The 21,357-nt window shown below is 30.0% G+C and overlaps 3 protein-coding genes across 3 annotated transcripts; 2 read left to right on the forward strand and 1 right to left on the reverse strand.

The window, feature by feature from the left end:
- Positions 1–3,130: 3,130 nt before the first annotated feature.
- Positions 3,131–5,238, forward strand: LOC132922054 (B9 domain-containing protein 2-like). Its single transcript, XM_060985360.1, has 4 exons — positions 3,131–3,270; positions 4,055–4,180; positions 4,392–4,526; positions 5,060–5,238. The coding sequence occupies exons 1-4, from the start codon at positions 3,183–3,185 to the stop codon at positions 5,236–5,238; spliced, it is 528 nt and encodes a 175-aa protein (XP_060841343.1). The 5' UTR covers positions 3,131–3,182.
- Positions 5,239–5,241: 3 nt separating this feature from the next.
- Positions 5,242–12,388, forward strand: LOC132922053 (tectonic-3-like). Its single transcript, XM_060985359.1, has 6 exons — positions 5,242–5,844; positions 6,011–6,199; positions 6,855–7,071; positions 7,154–7,362; positions 7,628–8,272; positions 9,956–12,388. The coding sequence occupies exons 1-6, from the start codon at positions 5,242–5,244 to the stop codon at positions 10,481–10,483; spliced, it is 2,391 nt and encodes a 796-aa protein (XP_060841342.1). The 3' UTR covers positions 10,484–12,388.
- Positions 12,389–14,123: 1,735 nt separating this feature from the next.
- LOC132921366 (histone-lysine N-methyltransferase E(z)) lies at positions 14,124–21,236 on the reverse strand. Its single transcript, XM_060984355.1, has 13 exons — positions 20,988–21,236; positions 20,718–20,900; positions 20,437–20,651; positions 20,074–20,256; positions 19,867–20,018; positions 17,992–18,155; positions 17,820–17,923; positions 17,518–17,758; positions 16,984–17,436; positions 16,749–16,919; positions 16,496–16,678; positions 16,256–16,421; positions 14,124–16,172 (listed from the first exon to the last, which is right to left on the reverse strand). The coding sequence occupies exons 2-13, from the start codon at positions 20,857–20,859 to the stop codon at positions 16,109–16,111; spliced, it is 2,238 nt and encodes a 745-aa protein (XP_060840338.1). The 5' UTR covers positions 20,860–20,900; positions 20,988–21,236; the 3' UTR covers positions 14,124–16,108.
- Between the last annotated feature and the right edge of the window lie 121 nt (positions 21,237–21,357).

The following is a 21,357-nucleotide window of genomic DNA, read 5'->3' on the forward strand; positions in this document are numbered from 1 at the left end:
TTTTTGATTTCCCTGTTATCTTTCCGGCTAGGCAGTAGCAGCTTATCAATGTCGTGTACAGTGCAGTAGCTTCATAAAAAATCAAGGTAAATCCTCCGAAATTACCATATTTTGTGTATTGACTAATTATATTATATTTAAAATGTCTGAAATTGTAGTGTAGACAATAGCTGGAATGGCTTAATAATAGTTGTTTAACTGTGTTATATACCTTAGATCATAAACAATGTATAATATTATACAACTGTCTATAAATACTAAAAAATAAAAATTTTTGAATTTTTGAAGCCATCATAACCATATATTATTCTGTGGTCATAACCAAGGTACTATCTATATATATATATTGCCCTATCAAAACTATAAGCGGACTGGGCACTATTGCGCATGCACACATTTTTTATCTCTTTACTGTTTATTATTATTATTGTGGACCATTGTGATAACAATAAGCGCCAAATATAATTTGGCTTGAAATTAAAACTTAAATTAGGTATTAAAAATAAAGATTTCAAATTTTCAACAGCTGTCATTACTCATTAGCCAACATTTATAAACATTAAAATTAGTATATTACCATTTTTATTAACGATGGATACATTTTTATTAGTACATATGGTTGTAGCTTATTAGTTAATTTTAATGTCGAACTTTATTTTTATAATATATTTTTATTTTATAATTTTTGTAAAAATGAATTATAAAACGATTAAAATGACAAAATATGTGATATATGTAATTTAATTTTATTAATAAGAAACATTTTTTTTAAATCTTTTAAAATTGACATCATTATAAAAAAATAAAATCAAAAGGCAAACTAATTAAAAGAATCATCATTAGATATTTAGATGTGTTAACAAAACAGTCGAATATAAGTGAGAAAAATATGATATTACTGATATTAGTATAGTTCAGCGTTTCCCAAACTTTTTCTCTGCCGGGCCCCTTAAGAGATAATAACAATTATCGCGAACGACGCGAACTCCTTAATAAAAATTAAATTTAAAAACAATAATAAATAATTATACTAAATTGATTGCTTTATTTTCTAAACTAAACGTTCGCGGACCCCCTCTGGCATACGTGTGGACCCCAAGGAGTTAACCTAACCAGGCACACCCTGTGATTTTTGATGGGCCAAAGCGGCCTATGCCTCAATCTACCTAAATAATTAAATTCATTCAATTTTTTTAAAGCGAATTTAAAAAAAAATTGAATAATTCATTATGATTAATTTAAGATTTAAGCAGGATATTTTGTTTTGGTTAATGCTATGACAATGGTACGCATGTGTAAATATGAATATAATTCAAAATACTACAAAAATGACATTTTCCAAGGATTCAAAGGAAGATTTATTTACTGAACTGGAACTTAAAAAATTATCAAAATATTATGCAACTAAATGGTGCTACTAGTGAATAAGTGAATCTGTATGAATGGATTCATTAGTTGAAAAATACTGGAAATTCTACAATATATACTTGTGTTTTTAAAACCTTAAAATGTTTACAATCATACCTATAACTAGCTGTACGTGTGAACGCGTTTTTTCAAAATTAACCATAGTAAAAAACAAATTTAAAAAACAAATTATTATGCAGTACAATGGGTCATGAACGTTTGTAGTCATTATAACTGCTTTCCACAGAACAAGAAATGGTATTGAAAATAGATTTAAATGCAGTAATATATATGCATTCAATAATATGGGTAATACTGGTAATAGATGACGAATGTTTCTCTAAGACCTAAGTACATAAATACATTTATGATATCTAGCTATCGCTTTGTAATTCATAATTGTTATATTTGTTATATAATTATACTTTATTTCAATTTACTAGTACCTGTTTAGTATAAAGTATTTAAAATAATATGCTTAAAATTATATTAAACTATGTAAGAAAAGAGGGTTATAAAATGGTTGATCAGATATTCAGACATCAGAAGGCCGATGATAAATATGGGCACTACCCGCTTTTAGAGTCTGCGCACGCCTATGTCTACGGACCACAGTTTGGGAAACGCTGCTATAGTTTAACAGGTGGTGTGGGGGGGGGGCAAAGTTTGTTCCATTTAAATATGTAAAGCTCCTCCAAGTTAAAAACTGAAATTACGCCTATAATAATTGGAGATAAAATTAATAACCTAACCTTCCTATAAAGGTACTTTGAGATACATGTATCAAATATGTCATATAAGTGAATGCCAAAAAAATATATAGTTACAAAAAATAGTTCATACAAATTATCAGAGTAAATTGTATTAAATATTAATTTATGAAAAAAACGTTACTAACATAATTTAAAAAAAAAAACAAAAAAATTCTAACAAATAATTAATAAAAATGTATTTTAAAAAAAAGTTGTATATAAAAAATGTATTATTTCTTTATACATTTAATTACTTGCAAAAAGTTACTTCCATTTCATATAGAAAATCATTGATAATTATTGACATGGACATAATAATTTTATAATATATATTATATATGTATACATTTTCTGTTTTGCAGGCCTTTTGGGTTTTGGGTGGCTAATAATAATTATACATTTGATGGCAGATTACGTATTAGTAATGAAGATTAAGTGATGACAATAATATAATATCTACCTAATTTAACAAATTTTTCTACGATACATGAAAAAATATCTCTTTCTATTACACGTTTACATAATTATTATAGCATCCCCTAGGTATTACATTTCATCTCTGTAGTTACGTTAATACAGTATTTCAGTTCGCGCGTTTATTATGAATTTATGATGATATACATTGTATAGACTCTAGATAGGGGTTGCCGTTAAATCAGTCGCTTGGCAACCATAAACAACAACAACAATACGATGTATATTATACATTAAAACAAAATTGTTCAGCGTGACAAGCGATTTTTACTCGTATGTTTATGTATACTTATATTTAAATGATAGAATCGCGGGAATACGGTATGGTAGTGGGTTTAACAGTAGACGTATAACAAATTTATATTTTAGTTGATCATATTTATTATAGATTATATTTCAAGATTTTCTTAATACATTTCAATATACCTGCAATTTCTATTCAATTCCGATCTTTGGTTAACAGCTGTGCAAGAAAAATCATGCTCACATCGTGATGACCTCACCAGTGGAGTTAACATCGAATCTCAGGTCGCGTAGGTACGCACCGTTATGGCTGAGCTTTTCATCATCGGACAACTGTGTAGCGCCGAGCGGTTTCCTTCCAAGAGTTTATTTTGCAAATGGAGCATTCATGCCGGTGAGGTTAAGTCCTTAAAATGACATATTTACACTGTTTTATTATTATCTAACCTTTTCTCAAAATAATGTACGCGCATTTGCATGCATTTATTATGCACGCATATAATATGTATATTGTATATTGTATATTGTATATTTGTATGTATATTATATAATACTATAAACAAGCATTATTAGGCGAACAATATTTTTGTATCTTTATTCACATAAATATCGCACGAGACTCGAGAGAAGATATTATTTTTAAATTAGAATTTAGATTAGATACTTATAGCATAGAGTATTATATATTTTGGTTTGACCGAAATTTAATCTCTCCCCAATAATAATTGTATGTATTCATTACTGATGAAGTGATGAGTGATGATAACTCAGATAACTAAAATATATTACATACGTGTAATTAATATTATAATAAATAATATATTACGTGTCTCCTCGTGCACATATATATTATGTACTCGTAATAATATAATATCAATTATTAAATATACTATATAATAGTACATAATATACTATATGTAACTGAAGTTTCAAGTCAGTTTTTAGTTGCAGCGATTATTGATTTAAACTACTTCTAATTAGTAATACATTTGATTATATAATTAATTCAATATTTTAAATATTTGCTTAAGTATACAATTTTCAAAATGTTTGAAAAGAGAAGTGTGTATAAGTTGTATAACTAATGCATATCTTATGATATTATAGTTTATCTTATGTCAACTAACAATATAATGCATTAATGTGGTTTTCTATAGCATCACACACTCACTTTTCAGGTACTAACTGGAAAATAATATCCGGTCACAAAGAAGGACAAACCCAAGTAGATTCGCCGGCTTACGATAATCGCACCTGGTGGTGTCACCCGATTGACATTCACTTCGCGTCCAAAGGAATACAGGGTATGTTATATTTTTACATGTTTCAATCTTATTTTAATAATATATTAATATTGTATGTATATTTGAGTATTTCTTATTTTTCATAAATTCATAATATATTATACTTATACAGTATATAGTGTATACACATTACACATTATACTTGTATTGTAATGAGTTAAAAACAATATTATATATTATGTATAGACATCGACGTTGTTTTCCGTTCTAGGCTGGCCTAAATTTCACGTGCAAATCTACCATTACGACAGTTACGGACGTAGCGAGATTTACGGATACGGATTTTGTTACGTGCCTACTACACCGGGAAAACACACTGTAGATTGCCACACTTGGCGGCCGATCGGTCAGTATATGATTATATTTGAAAGTTATAACATGCACAGAAAGTCAAAAACATATTATAAGTTTCAAATATTAATTAAATTTTATAAAATATTTTAGTTAAAAGCATTGATTATAAACAGTATTTATAATCAATGGTTAAAAGTTAAGACCTTGAAATAATAAATGAATACCCTATATGGCTATATATATATAAATTATATATTATATATAATTGTATATATGTGTGTGCGTGTATATATAAAAACAAAAATTCAAAATTGTAAGCAATTTAGTACCTAATGTAAATATATTTTTAATTCAAAAAAAGAACTTTGATTATATGTATATTTCCGAATCTAATTTATACCCGAATTAAAACGGACTATGCATATATTATCAGTTATCATAATTTTTGTAGTTTAAAATCTTGTTTATGATTATCCCGATAAACATCACAAAATAAATTTTTGTACACGTCTATTAAGGTCAATGTTGACTGTAAGTCTGTAGATAATAATATTAATAATAATAACTCAGAGCATGGTTTTGCAGGTAATCTTAGGGACGAGTTCCGACGGTTCTTTCTCGGTGGCGGCGCCCAGCTGAAATCGCCGGATTTCGTATACTGTGGCACGGACCGGTATCGGTTACACACCGAGTCATTGGGAACGGTGCGTTTCCGGTTGAACGTGATTGCCCGGAATTTTCGACGGTACGGAGTGGAACTGTAAACGATGACCAGAAGTTGGCGCATGGCTTTTGTCACGGCTGTGGCATTGCTGACAATCGGCTTCGGTTATGCCGAGTACGTCATACCCGTCATCAAAGACTGTGCCGCCAACGAAACATGCTCGGTGCAACCAACGACGGTGACGGCTACGGTGATGGCGACGACAAAAAATGTGCTCAAAACGACCACTGTCGGAGATGGTGAATCGAAGATAGTTCGTTACGACGTCCCTGGAAACGATTCCAAAGGATCCACACTCAAGGACGTAACCTTGGTTGATGACAGAACCGTCGTACCACTTAGCGGTGACAAGACGAACGGTTCCAAAAACGCTACTTCTAACACTTCAAACATCGCTGTCATTGTTAAACCTCCCGTTGGAAAAGCGAATGCAAAGGCAACTGATACAAATTTTCTAGTAACAAATGCCACCAATTCTACCAGTACCACAACCACCACCACCACCATACCTGCCACCATCACTACCACCACCACCACCACTGTCTCCACAGAACTTACTAGTGTCTCGCCGCGGAAATACTTGTCCGAATACGGCGCCGAAGTTGTACATTTCGTTTCCAATAAATATTGCCACTGTGACCTAATTGTAAGTAAATGTTCGTTTTTTTATTAACACACACTTGAAAAACTAAATTAGCAATTCTATCCGTTGTTGTTATCCAATATATTTTTTCCTACTTAGATAATTTCCTTATGGAATTTATTATGAGTATATCAGTATATGAAAGTTTTATTACACCTTCTTTTCATAGTATGCCAGCTGCGACATAAATTGTTGTTGTGACAAAGATTGCACCAGTCACGATTTAAAGACGTTCACATTGTGTCCTGATGAACCCAAATCTACTTTAATAAAGCAAGAGTCGATATTTTTTGATTCTTCGTTATTTTACGTAGTGATTGAAAACGTACCATCGGATTATTTTTATCCCGAACGAGACGTAAGTATATAAAGTATATATAAATTATATATACAAGAGTATTTGCGGGCAGGATATAGTGCAGTGCTTCTCAAACTTTTTTATCATAGGGCCTACTAAATTTATTGTAAAACTGTCAAGGACCCCTAAATCAAAATCATTAATTATTTTTTCTTAATTATATACTAAAATTACAATTTTACGGCCCACCAGTCATATAGCCACGCCCCTTAGTTTCAGAAGTACTGATATAGAGGATAATCCTTACCCTCAAGTTTTTTTTTAATGCTAATTATCAGGTAGCTAGGTTTTGACGTATAGTTAAATTACTTTTTTTTTAATTATATCATAAATAACTGATGTTTATAGTGGTAATTAATAAATAATTTTTGATTCGTTATAAATGTTATAATTTTCTACATTAACCCCACGGCCACGTACGAATATAGATAGTGTAGATATATTATATAGAAGCACGTAGCAATAGGTATAGTACTATAGTAAGTATCTATTAAAATAATTTGTATATTCCAGATTCCCCCCCCCCATCTCCAATATAAATTCCCGAGATCACCAAAGTATATGTTATCCGGTATATGTATATAATATAACTATATAAGTGTTTACATTGTATATAAAGTATTAAAGCTGTACGTTTTGGCAACGTGTTTTACAGACCATCGAATCTGAAACGCAAGTCGTAACTTCTCTTCGAAAACGGGACGTGTTCACTTGGCATGATGAAAAGATTATCAGCAGACATCATTATCCTCACACTTCTACACTTCAAGTGAATTCCTCCGTATTCAATAACTACGACCTCACTTACAAGTCTTTGCGATGGATGTTTAACATTGTGCCTGATGTAAATTATCCCGAAATAAAACCATTCGGTCAGTACAGTTCCCAGAGTATCCAACGTAATCGCCACCTCCACATTAACTTATAACGTCAAAACTGTTTTACTTTTATTAGGATTGAAAAACAGCGCTATCGATTCACTGTGTAGCGTCGAACAACCTGTTGAATATTTGAAAACAAAAGAAACAAACTGCAAGACATTCGTATCCAATCTAACGGAAGTTTGTAACAATCATTCAGCGTTGAGCTTCAAATTCTACTATGACGAAAGAGGGCTGTTCAAAGTGGTGCAACCCATTTACAATAGCGTCCAGAAGACCGAGGTGATGATTCTATATTTATATCTTTTTGGTTTATTTATTATATTTTTCATTATTTTATGGTTAATTCCAAGGAAATGAATACCGTTTCATGAAAAGTACTTCCCAGTTTATAAGCTACTTTAAAAACTACCTAATCTCGATATGTGTAATAAAAATGTATACATTATTATGTCGCAGTCCGTTGCAATTGTATAATATTTGTGTTATTTTTTGATCAATTATCAATTAATTAAAGATCGAACTATGAGGCTTTTGATATTTACAGAAAATCGGTTTGGTTAACATCCAAGCGACGACCTATCACCACTGCGTCTCGGTGAACGGATCATCGTACGATTGTCAAGTTGGCAAAGTTGGAGTCGGTAACAGTAGAGAAGACTCTCTGTATCGTCCGCGCTACGATCCGGTTTACTCGGACGGTGTTTGTCGTCGGGTAGTCGATACGGTCAATTACTTGGTGGTGCACAACGGATCTAGAGGCGTCCGTCGTGTAGACGTACACTTCTATCACCGAGACGTGCCGGACGCCGGTCGTCCCATCTACCTTGACCAGAAGTTCGGTGTTCGTTTCATTTGGGCTACGGTCCAGTCAGCAGTGGACTCGTATGAGCGGAGTGGCAAGCCCGGTTACGTGACTGGGAACCCAGTGCTGGTAACCATGGCCAGCAAAGATGTAGTTAAACTTCGAATCCCAAAGATGATGAACTTACCGGAACCAAACGGGTACGGTGTGTGCGATATTCATACTACCGGACCTCGACAGTTCGTCAACTTTCTGGAGAGCGTCGATGTCCGGTGTCACGTTCAAGTCAAACACCGAAGTATGCAATTATCCAAGAAACCTGAAGATCATACTACCCCTGGTGGAGGCGTATCATTCGTAGACATTTGTAACGATATTCAAAACGAAGTATGACATTATTTTTATCTTTTATATACCTACTTAAATAAATTATTATATTATCATCATTATAAACAGCAAGCTAGTCTGGTATATAAAATATGTCAACATGTGTGATTTGATGTTCAAGAAAGTTCGATAAGTTTCGCTGTATAATATAAAATATAAATACACTATACAGTATTTACGATATACCTATACGGCTATAGTGCTATACATATATAATAATCAGTGGTGTAGCCAGGAAGGGCAATTGCCCCTCAATGCTTATAGCTTTCAAATATATTTAATTTTAACGAAATTTTAAATTGGTGAAGGAATAGACTCGAATGTTATATATACATATCATATATATATACTACACATATCTTAATTATTGATTGCCTCTGATATTTTTATAGCTACATCTTTGATAAATGATAATAGTAGAATAAAAAGAAGTCAGATATTTATATCCATAAGTCGAAAATTGAGTATAGTTTTTTTTATTATTCACGTACGCAAATTATAATTTATAAATACAAATATTGATTTCTAATAGCTAAACTTCAATCACGTATTTAACACCACATGTGTGCACGGATTCACGATTATATAATTGTATTAAACGGAACCAAAGTTTACAAACGTAGGTCAATTATTATCATAATGAATCATTTAAAATATAATTTCAAAATATTCAAAGTAAGACTTTAAAATTATATCATGGGAGTATATCATCTTATTATTACTCATATTTGTAATGTGTAGAGTATAAGCTTTAAAATATAATATACGCAACATTGCGCATCATATTTTAAACCGCAGAGTGGGGCAGTGGTCTTCAACCGGTAGGTCGCGACCCAAAAGTAAGCTTTAAAATTGGGTCGCGATAAGTCTTGTTTTAAAAAAAAAAATTAAATTTATAAAATTATATAAGGTAAAAAAATATTTTTTCAATTATTAAACTTAGAAAATTAATAAATGAAAATACAGTTTAAAAAATGTTGTATTGTATTCAGTTTTAATAATACTACTGCAGAGCGTTAACTAATTTTAACTTTTTTACAAAGCTTACGTGGGTTGCGAAAAATGTAGGCCTAAAAAAGTGGGTCGCGAGTCTAAAAAGGTTGAAGACCACTGGAATAGAGCACACCTTATGAGAATCGCATTATTTGTTTTCTTTCTGGCCCACGCACATGACAAATTTGTGTTTAACCTACACAAAATATTATTGTTAATTTTAATATTAGAGCGAATTAGCCATTATATTTTTTATAACAATCAAAGTTAAGAAAATTGATTGTATTCTCGCGTCAAATTTTTTATGATATTTACATAGGTAGATACGTCACATTGTCACAATAACAATAATAATATAACCAATATAGGTATATAGGTATATAGGTACTCAAGCCTCCCACAAAAATTGAAATATCGTAAGGGACCAACGTGATAACATTTATAATGCACTCTTAACTTGAGATTTGACGATAGGTCAATTCACCCCCTATACGTATCTTTTTTTAGCGTAAAACAACCGCAATTGTTTTTTGCTGATTGAATATTTGCAGTCGCTCGTGCTGCAGGGTGAGAGAGAGAAAAACAAACAATACAATATAATAGTCCGCCGATATCTTCTCGTCACATATACACATATTAATATAATATTATCATTATTTTTTACTCACCGCGATATCCGTCGTGTTACAGACGATGGCGGTGCTCGGAAATTACGAAGGCGCCCTGGTGGCCAGTCTCGGCGACCCGGACGTGTCCAGGTGGATTCCGTTCGTCGTCGTCAAACCGCCCGCACAACAATCGCCGCTCACCGAACACTCGTGCCCGTCCGTCACGGACGGCGTGCACATACGGGTGTTGTACTCGCACGTGGGCCCGTTCGACGGCCCGCAGGCCACCGTGCTGGGCGTGCTGGCCAATTACACTTCGTCGGCCGTCACCGTCAGCGGCAACGGCGATCGATCGGTGGTCGCCGAAGTGCCGGTCAGGGTAACCGTGGTGTTCGTGGACCTGACCCGACCGCCCGTCCGGACGTTCGCCGAACCGCCCACGTACGAGTTCAGGCTGCCCGAAGACTTTTACTACCCGTTCTGGTCGTCCGGCGCCGGCCGACCGTCGCGCTCGGTCCACAAAGTCCATTTCGTCGTCGTCGTCGGTCTGCAGCTGTTATTGTCGTACCTACACTGCTACGGATCGTACTCGTCGCGCGTACCTGTTTAGCGTGCTGTACACGAGGCATATCACCTGTACGCATAGGCGCCGCCTGGAATTTTATCAGGGGGGGGTACATCGTGCAAATAGGTATACGCTAATTTCTAAATAATGCTTATATACGTACCTAATAATAATAGTTAAATACGTAATATAATATAATATAATGTAGATAATTATGCAAAATAAAATAGTTTCAATACCATTCAATTTTTTTAATTTAATTTAATTTTTTGTAAAGCCAGGGGGAATGCAAGTGCACCCCCTTGCACCCCTCTCGCGGCGCCGCCGATGCGTGTACGGTGTCCGCTTCCTCCGTGGCGGACAATAAATCACGATGAGTTGCTAAATATAACTATTATTTGCCGATTTGACATTTTTTTTCCATAATAATAACAGATATATCTGCGTTGTGTAACGTACACGGTATATTTTGTGATTTGACAACAAAATAAACCTTACCTCGCAGTATAATTATAACGGAATACAACTGTATACAGTCGATTACGGGTGTTGATCAGTTGCCCTCAACGGCTGTTTTTGGCATTTTAAAAATGTATACCAGCTGCAGTCAAAGACGGTGAATCTACCAATTTCCCTCAAACTAATGTACCAGTTGCCCTCACATATTATTATATATAATGATTATAATACCAATACCAAACTGTAAAATAGAATAGGTAATAAATGATAATCATAGTAAATAAAAATAATAAAAATTGTATTAATAATAATATATAGCTTGGTACAAAGAGAATATTTTATTATTTTACCTGTAGAGTGTGTAATTTTAGACGCTTCTAGGTAAGTATAATTATAATTATTGTAATTATTCTTATATCGTACCTATTCATATTATTTTTATAAATGTTATCTATCATTTTTACTATTTTTTATTATTTTAATTTTTTATGTTACAAATTATAATACCTAGGTACGTATCTTTATCATATGCGTAACTAATGGGGGGGGCTTGGGTGAGCTTTAGCCTCTCCAGAATTTTTAGATAAATGTATGTGCTTATAAACATATAGTCTTAACTTTTTTTTTGCCTACAATATAAAAAAATATAATTACATATAAACGAATAATCATTCAAGCAAACACCAATAAGTGAAATATCTGGTTAATCTCTATTAATAGAAACAATAAATAATAATCTAATTAAAAAAAAATTTGCTACAAAACATTTTTAGGAATCTAGCCTACCTAACTTAAATGACTAGTTACACCTACGATCTTTATATACTTACCAATCTACCTAATATATAATTTGTAAATGTCAATTTTTTTTATCATTTTATACTATTTTACCTAATTAACAAATTACATATTGTCAGGGACGTACACAGGGGGGTGTTTTGGGTGTTCAAACACCCCCTGAAGTACTTGGGTTTTTGCATGGTTAATTACTTAGGTATTCAATTTCAATATTAATTTTGTTATATCAATATTTGTATTTTAAAAAAGTATTTTAAGTATACCAAATTTTCATAATTTTTTTTTGTATATTTATTAAAAAAAAGTTCTACTTTTCAATAACTGATTTTCAAAAACAACCACCAACACTTTTTTCTGCGACGATGTCCCTGCATATTGTTTGCCACTTATAATAATTGCACTTAGAAATATCATTATTATTTACATATTTACCTCCCCTATTTTATGGATTGGTATTATAATCAATAATCAAGTATATCCAGTGGTGTTCCCATGAATTTTTTTGAGAGTATATCTGATACTATATCATCAAATACGCATGTATTATGGATTTATGGGTATACGCAGTTACCCATAATATTGAAAAAAAATCTTGAGAGTATACGGCGTATATGTAGTATACCCCTGAGTATATCAGCAGTTCTCAACCTTTTTATCGTTCCATACCCCTAAGTTTAATATTTTGCTAGATTGTACCCCTCATAATAATTTTTAAACTTTTTCACAGAACTACTTTTAAAATATTTAAATAAAACTAACAATAATGTAATAATATATATTTTATTTTTGTAATAAGACACCCAAAATGAATTATTATTTTACGCAATGGCAATAGGAACTCAATTGCCTTTTCAGCCAGTCATTTTCATACATACATTGAATATTTTATATTATACTAAACAAACAATCGCTATAGTATACTTTAAGCTTCTAGGAATTTATCAGTTTTTTTTTTTATAACATATCACAATTTATGATAATTTATTACTATATTATTTTATTTTATTACTATGTATATTAGATATAGTGAATATCTTCTAAATAAATATAAAAATTGATTAAAATGTATGTACCTATCAAATGTTATTATTTAGGAAAATAAAAACAATTAACAATCTTGCTTTGTAACACTATTATATAGGAGATTACTTTTATTATACTATGTTAGTATGTTTGATTTATGAATCAAGTTTGTATTTTTGAATATGTATCTACAAAATATTATAAACCAAGTTTAATATTATGATTTATGAATCTGATACAATTTGTTTCTCGATGCGGTTATAGTCTAAGTACATACTTACGTGAGCAATCATTTAGTTTTATAATTATTTATTATAGGCTTATAGCATTAAACACAAGTAATGAAATTGTAATTAGGTACATTATTAAATATTAATATCTTCAATACCGATAGCAACAGGTTACAGATTTTAATTGATGATTTTTATATTTAAAGACCTAAAGACTAATTGATGTAGGTAGTATATTGTATGAACACTATGAACCATATAATTACCATTATACGTCCAACGTCCATACCATTTAATATAAAGGGTGAGCCAGGTGATGGGAAGCTCAGTTCCTGTAATTATTACCCATTATTATTTCCTCTAAAAGTATTTTTCTTTATCACTTATTTTAATTAGTTTGTTGCACCAATATTTAAATTGTCACGGTTGATATTAATTATGGAATTTTTGATAATTAAACATTTTATAATACCAATGTTTTATGTTAAATTGTTGATAAACAAGTAGCAATACTTACTTAATAGGTACAAACTAATTTGCATGTTTTACAAACCATACTATTTAAAAATAGTAATGTAATATTAGTAAAAACACTATAAAGAACAATTAGACAATACACTAATGAATAATAATGGTAATTACTAATTTTATTTTAATTTGAAGTGGTGGATGAAGTGATGGCAAATTGGCAAGTTTGTGTGGGGGCCACCCAACTAATTCTTAACCTAGGTTGGGTACCATCTAAGTAAAATATGATGAGTATCTTAAAAACATAAATTAAACATATAGTGCTATAATTACCAAATGGTAAACTAATGAGTTTCATGTCTTACTAAATGGATACCATCCAATTTTTAAGCATTATTAAACTAAGCTACTTAGCAATATCTAGCTTTAGTATCTTAATTTGAGTATCATAATATCTGCTACCTTAATAATTACCTCAAAACCTAGTCATGACACAGCCATATATTCAAATACTAGAAATACTTTAAAAGTATTAATACATAGAGAAATACTAAAAGTAAATCACTGAACTCATTTTAGTATTTTGGATGTATTAAAAGAACAAATAAAATAAAAATAGAAAATAAATACTTAAAAATAAAATTTAGTCTTTTTTATAAAAAATAATCTCACTGTAGAATCTCTGACATCATAGCAAAAATTCAAAATTAAAGTATTACCAATATTTTATTCTTGTTAAAAATAATAAAAGTAAATAAAATTAAATAAATTTGTTACAAAAATTAATCTTATGAATACATTTTTTTTTTTAATAATTTAAATACAATATTATGATATTTCTAATGTTGTTAAAACTATAACTTAGCCATCATTAATTTATGATAAAATTATTATCATAGGTCGGTCTACATGTACAGTATAATTTACAGCTGAATATTAGGCATAATAATTATTAGGTCCCATAATCGATCACACTAAATTAATTTTAGTTTTAAATTTCTAAAAAGTATCTTTATATATTAAAATATAAACCCCTCTAATAAATATATTAGTGTTAAAAATATGTGGAATCATAAATGTAAAATGTTGATAAGTCATATTAACCAACTATAAAATATAAAATAAATTTAAGGTAATTGGACAGGCAGTGAAATAATATTATACCCTGTGTCTTTAAAATGCACAAAAATGTGACTTAATTTTAATAATAATAAAGTTTTAACTTATATTTGTTTAATACTTTTTAAATAACATTTCTATTACAATTTGTATTCACGCTAAAATGTTAAAACAGAAGAATCTTATTAAATGTAAAAAATATGAAGAATTCCAGACAATTAAAATGTTAAAAAAAAACTCAACTTAATACAATTAATAGATAAGGTGTTTCTATACATTACAACAAAATAATCAATGAACATACATTTATAACAATAACATTAACTAATACTACTGCTTCTACTTAATTAAATTTTATATATATTTAATGAACAAAATATTAAACATATTATGTGTCAAGTTTTAATTTTCAACATAAATAATTGTTAAAGGGACTAGATTGTTAATAGTTTCATTCAGCAACATATTAAGGATTTATCAAGCAATTATAATTTTTATTAAGATACAATAAAAATAAAAATATTAATTATATTATTATTATTAAATATTTTTATGATATAATTATAAAAGTGTCTACCTCACCCGCAACCAATAAATATGCCACTGTTTACTTACTATATTCGAAATTTAAAACATATTATAGTATACAGATAATGGAACTAATATTTTTTAACTAACAAAAATATAAGTGAATAAACTTGCATCATAGATTATACATCTTATGTTTGGTTCAACATCAGAATCAGCATCATAGAGTTATATTTTAATATTTTATTTCATAATTGGAAATGATGACTATAACTTTTTAGGTTATTTTAAGCAAAATTTGTTTAAAACTTTTTGAAGAATTAAAAACGTAAAATATAGTCATGGCATTCTCATACAATGCTAATTGTGATAAAAAAAATATCACATCATAACAAGACATTGTTTAAAATACTACAACATATATAATTTACTAAATTGAGTACACCTAAAAAAGGTCAAAACCAACTTACTGTAATAAAATTAGTTAACTTATTGGTATTAAATAAGTAATATTACGTATTTAAATTCTGGTTTGTACAATCATCAATTTAAAACTGTCAATGAAAATATTTTTTTTTTTTATGTTACTATACTATAATAGTTACACAACTTAAACTTACATTATACTATTACAGTTTTATCTACAAATATTTAACAGCAAGAAAACTTGAATTAACTACAGTGAAATTTTTTTTTAAAAAAATAGATAAAATACTTATTGGTGCAGTTTAATTTGGTTGTATAATTAACTAATACATACATAAATAAAGTTTTTATTAAATAAAATTGTTATACAAAATATAACAAGCTATTTAAGCTATTTAAAATTATGAATTATTTTAATTTAGCATAAATAGATTATTAATTATTTGTCTAAATTAACTAAGTACAACATAATTAAATTATAATATGCATACTTTTAATAATTTATTAATTATTCCTTATTTAGCGCTAAATACTGTAAATAGTTTGTGTATTTTATAACATACATGCCATGAGATTGGTGATTGATAAAATCAATGAAAATTTATCTTTTTTATAAAACTTAAGGTAAAAATTCCATTTCTCTTTCAATTCCAACAAATTTAAGTTGCTCAGTAGGTCCATATCTAAAACAGATTAAAAATAAAAACAACAAAATTAATGTAAAAATGTAAAAATGTTTAATAGTTTGTGAAAATAAATTAGTAACCTGTAGTCAAAAAACAATTCTTCGCCAGGTTGTATAGGACGTTTAGCAAATATACCAATTCTATGATCACCATTTACCATCATAACTTTAGCATAGCAATTTGGATTAATTGAATGATTGGCAAATCTTATTTTATTTCCTTTCCGTGTAGCATCAACAACAAAATCTATGATACAAGCCATAACAATACTTAAGTTATTAACACAAAATATTATCATTGAGTACATTTTTAATACATACCATGGTTTAAATTAAATAAAAAGCTACACATGTATTTATCGTAAACTTTTCCACGTCGATCAGCTTCATCTTGAGTAATAATTTCTCCACAATACTCAGATATAAATTCATTCTTTTGTGCAGAATCCTTCAAAAATATACCCCAACCGGCAACATCTGAAGGCGCCATTAATAAGTGTTTACCTAAAATATAACATAATTGCTTATTATAAATAATACACTTCTAATGTATTATATTTTTTAGTAAACTTACGGAGGCCTCTTTGCACACTGACATTTTTACATGTTATATTTTCTAAATTAAACTGATCGGCACCACAAGTTAAACATAAATCTGGATCACATTCACGAACAGCTAAATAACAAGGACATTGTTTTGTGTTGCATTGAGCACGACACCGACAACCCGGAAAACGATTTTGACCTAAAATACAAGAAATACTTATAATAAATACACAATCTATTATAAGAAATTTTACAACACTCACAATCTGAACTACATTTGCAGAATTTTTCACAGAAATTCTGTGCCATTACACATGGACAAGTTGCATCACATCCTTGATTTGGTGGGTGAGAACATGGCGTATAATTGTATAAATGATTTGATGCAGAGTCTCTCTTTAGTTGTACTTTTCGGCAATGTGTTTGCCATAAACGTAACTTTTTCTTTTTTTTTCTAGGCGGAGTTAATTCACTAATAGCTTCTTCAACAGTAACTTCATCATTTTCATTTTGTGCAAACTCATAAACCTGCTGACAACTTTTTGTTAACATCATCTGAGCAATGACACAATAATTATTCAGGAATGTACGACGAAGTGCACGAAAAATCGATTGGTCTGATCCAGTCCACACTTGTTTATCTTCTGTACTCATTCGTGGAAGTAAAGAGAAAGATGTTTTTGTTGATAATGGATCTTCCATGTCTAATTCACCGTCTGTTGAAAGATTGATTAATTGTAATTATTATAAAATGTTTAATTGTAAATTAATTATTCATTAGTATACTAAAACATTACCTTTACTGCTATCTCTGCTATCTTCAGAACTAGCATCATTACCCCAATCAGAGCTATCTTTTTTTGACAACTTAACAGAACCAACAGGTTTCTCGTTATTTTCATTCTGTGGTGACAACTCTTTCGTATTACTTGAAATTGTAGTAGACCCAGATCTATTTGTTTCTTCATCTCTATCAGCTTGTTTTTGCTTTTCAGCTTTGATTTCTGCAATAGCAGCTAATTTTTCTTTCATTCCATCCTGGTAAAAAAATGTATGTCAATAATCCTATTTAATATATTAAATATAACAAATGTCTTACAAGTAACATATAACAATCTTGACTACAGTGAGAGGAAAATGGTTTTAATAAAGGTCCTTTTAAGCCAATTGGTAAATTAGTACCTGAATCATGTTCTTTAAGTTCTATAACATAAACAAATAAAAATTTAATGATTAAAACTAATAGTTACTTATAAGTAATGTATACATACTGTGCAAAAAACAATCATATTTATAACATCTTCTACAAAACAAATTTAAAAATGAATGTATAGTTTGCTCTTTGGGCACAGATTCAGCTTTAGGTCCATCAATGTTTGGAGTGCATTGAGAAGGCTGCGCATTAGGGTCAACACAAGATGTTAATTCAATATACCTAAAAAAAATTAATATACAAACATCTTCTTTGCCAATCAATATTTTATTATTTGTTAAAAATAAAATTAATAACAAACGATTCTTTAAATACTAAGGGGCTGTCATACCAACATTTGTTTTCTCTGTTTATCTCTCACATAATATAGGAACAAAGATATTCTGTATTTCTACGAGTAAAACTCTCTGATTCAGTTTAAGGCTAAAGCAACTATTATATATTTTATAAAGACGAATATTTCCTGTGCATTGAATAAATAGATTTTTTTTTTAATTTATCCGGTCAATGCACAAGGTAAATTCTTCTTTATCAAATATATTAGATACCTTTGCCCTAAACTGAACCAGAAAATCATAATTGTGGAAATACAGAATAACTTTGTTTCTATATTATGTGGGAGATAGACAGAAAAAACAAATGTTGGCAGGCGCAAATTCAGGGGGGGGGGGGGCTATGGGTGCTCGGGCACCCCCTGTCGTTCGTTTAAGCCACCAACATAATAAATTTATAAATTTCAAATTACATAATATAATTTTGTGTTATTTTTAAAAATAAGAATTATATTATCGGTGTTTTCCGTCGCTGTCGTCTTAATGTCTCATACGACGATATCAACAACTTTTGTTAGTTTCTATCATCGTATCTCGTATAATACTCGTACATTGTAATGACGACGCGCGACGGCGGAAAGCACAGATAATTATTATTATTAGATCAAGATCGCTATTATTATTATTATTGGGCATTCGCTGTCAATAATATTGCCATATTATTATTTTGTTTATGCGGCTCAGTTAGTTCAGTTAGTTGGCTTGTGACTGCCTGTCGAATATAATAGTTAGTAAAACACGGTTTTTTATTATACCCGGATTTAAATATATAATAATTATTTTACGATGTAGGATTCTAGAAATGACTCTGAATCGACTGAATCTTTCTATAATATATAGATAAATCGAAAACTGCTATAGAATCATTAAACCATGCATCTGCATTTTATCCGAATATAAAGGAAATGCCAAAAATTATTTGCGTTATACCAGTTACCACTTGCACTGCAGAAAGAACATTTTCTTCACTTCGACAAACAAAAACTTATCTAAGATCAACAATAGGAGAAGATAGATTAAATGGACTTATGCTCCTTAATATTCATAGGGATATTAAAGTTACTCCAAAGGAAGTTATTGAAGAATTTAGTAAAAAACACCCGAGAAAATTACAGTTACAATATATATAAGAAAAAACAAATTAATGTTTTTTTTTAAGTTTATATTTAATAAATATTGAATACTGATGATTGAAATAAATGTGGCACTAATAAATGTAATATAAAATAGAACAATAAAAAGGTATGATTATTATTATTATTTTTTTTTTGAGCGCCCCCTGTTAAAATTTCCTGGATCCGCGCCTGAATGTTGGCCCCTTAAATGTATACCTTCTGATTTTACTATTATATTTATTTTTTCTTATCATATTAATCTATTTGTTTATCTTGAATTGGCTGTTTAAGTTTTGTTATTTAGTCTTTACCTCTATTGCAGTTATATATTTTATATCATATTAATTATGTAAAGTTTATGTAATCATTATTTCTATTGTATATAATTAATATCTGCTATACACATTGAAAATTATAATTGGACTGTCGTTTAAAAATACAATAAAATAATACACAAAATAATCAATTATTAAATAAAATATTCACTTTTCTTTGAATTCTTCAGGAGAACCTTTATCAGGGAATGCAGCTGACATGGCTTCAAATATAGCCATACTTGGAAACGGCCTATCGTCTTTACTGTTTTTTATCACCATTTTTGGTGTCAATAAACTTTGTTGTTCTTTATCTTCTTCTTGCTAAACAAGTTCATTAGCATTAACCTTAATCAAAAAATAATTTTTTTTATTTTACCTGAAATGGTATGAGTGCATGGACTAAGTCAACAAACACCTGATCATCTAGAAAGTTTGCAGCATCATCATCATGAACTTTATTATCATAATTTTTTAATAGTTCTTCAATAAAAGAACCATCTTGATCAAGTACCTCGTCCCCCATGTATGGGATATTATGTAGTACAGTTTCATCATCCACCTACAAGACATTAAATTAGAACAAAATAATTTAAAAACTATGTCATACTTTTATTATTATTAGCTTCTAGCACTAATTATTAAAGCTCAACAATTATGTTGTTTAATAAAATACTATAACAACCCGAAGATTGAAAGTAATTCTAGGTATAATTATTGTCTATTAATGATTAGTGATTACCATAAAGTTCTGCTGAATCGGTGCCCAGATGTACATAGTAGGTATAGGTGCTACAGCATTAATTATCTTAATTGGAACGCTCATAGTTTCTTCGCCAATACCATCCACTTTAGATACTTCTGACCTTTTAGATCTTGATACTGTTTCTATGTATGGTCGACATTCCCAAACCGCTTTTCTAGACAACAATCGTTTGAGTTCTTCCGCTTTTTTATCTGCATAACAAAAATAAGACATGAAAGTATGAAACAATAAAATAAAAATATGGTATTTAAACATACCATAGAGCTTCTTTTGATTATTTATGCATGCCAATACATTGTCATCGTCTTTCTTTGTTTTTTTGGCTTGCAGTAATCTGAAATACTCGGCTTTTACACGTTTCTTCCAATCGGCATTGTTTTTGGCTTTTTTCTCAGACATGATGGTGGAATTAGTTGTCTAATTCACGAGAATATAATACACTAAAATCGAACATCAAAACCAATAAAGCCACACCGATAGACACATGTCGAACAACAAAATATGATAATATACACAAAAGTAATTACCTAATTCAGGTAGTCAATAGTCATTCAGTAATATTATATTCATCGGTCAAACTTGTTCGATCATCATATAATTGTAAAAATGTAAAATAAATCGAAAAAACTCAGTCTTAACATTGCTATGGGTTTCAAAACTAATACCGATAAAATTTTACGGAAGGAAGATGAGATCCGAGATTAATGGATTTCCATAAAAATATTAAATAATGTACGTCTATATAACAGTGTAAACAAACTTTTATTATTCAAAAGTCGTTTTCTTCCGTTTTATAATGTTTATCAGCATACATTTTGCTACTCGATTACGTTTACAACATCATTCATATAACCTCCAATTTGCACCCATTAATCAGGCATCAGCTGTCGCCTCTCA

Source organism: Rhopalosiphum padi, chromosome 2 (genome assembly GCF_020882245.1).
Source record: "Rhopalosiphum padi isolate XX-2018 chromosome 2, ASM2088224v1, whole genome shotgun sequence".
NCBI classification, from domain to species: Eukaryota; Metazoa; Arthropoda; class Insecta; order Hemiptera; family Aphididae; genus Rhopalosiphum; species Rhopalosiphum padi.

Coding starts and splice junctions, on each gene's coding strand:
- LOC132921366 (XM_060984355.1), bottom strand. CDS start 20,859: ATGTCTGAGAAAAAAGCCAAAAACAATGCCGATTGGAAGAAACGTGTA. Junction 17,924..17,991: donor ATATGATTGTTTTTTGCACA/GTATGTATACAT, acceptor TTTATGTTATAG/AACTTAAAGAACATGATTCA. Junction 17,759..17,819: donor AAGATTGTTATATGTTACTT/GTAAGACATTTG, acceptor TTTTTTTACCAG/GATGGAATGAAAGAAAAATT.
- LOC132922053 (XM_060985359.1), top strand. CDS start 5,242: ATGACCAGAAGTTGGCGCATGGCTTTTGTCACGGCTGTGGCATTGCTG. Junction 5,845..6,010: donor ATTGCCACTGTGACCTAATT/GTAAGTAAATGT, acceptor TTCTTTTCATAG/TATGCCAGCTGCGACATAAA. Junction 8,273..9,955: donor GTAACGATATTCAAAACGAA/GTATGACATTAT, acceptor GTCGTGTTACAG/ACGATGGCGGTGCTCGGAAA.
- LOC132922054 (XM_060985360.1), top strand. CDS start 3,183: ATGGCTGAGCTTTTCATCATCGGACAACTGTGTAGCGCCGAGCGGTTT. Junction 4,181..4,391: donor CGCGTCCAAAGGAATACAGG/GTATGTTATATT, acceptor TTTCCGTTCTAG/GCTGGCCTAAATTTCACGTG. Junction 4,527..5,059: donor CCACACTTGGCGGCCGATCG/GTCAGTATATGA, acceptor ATGGTTTTGCAG/GTAATCTTAGGGACGAGTTC.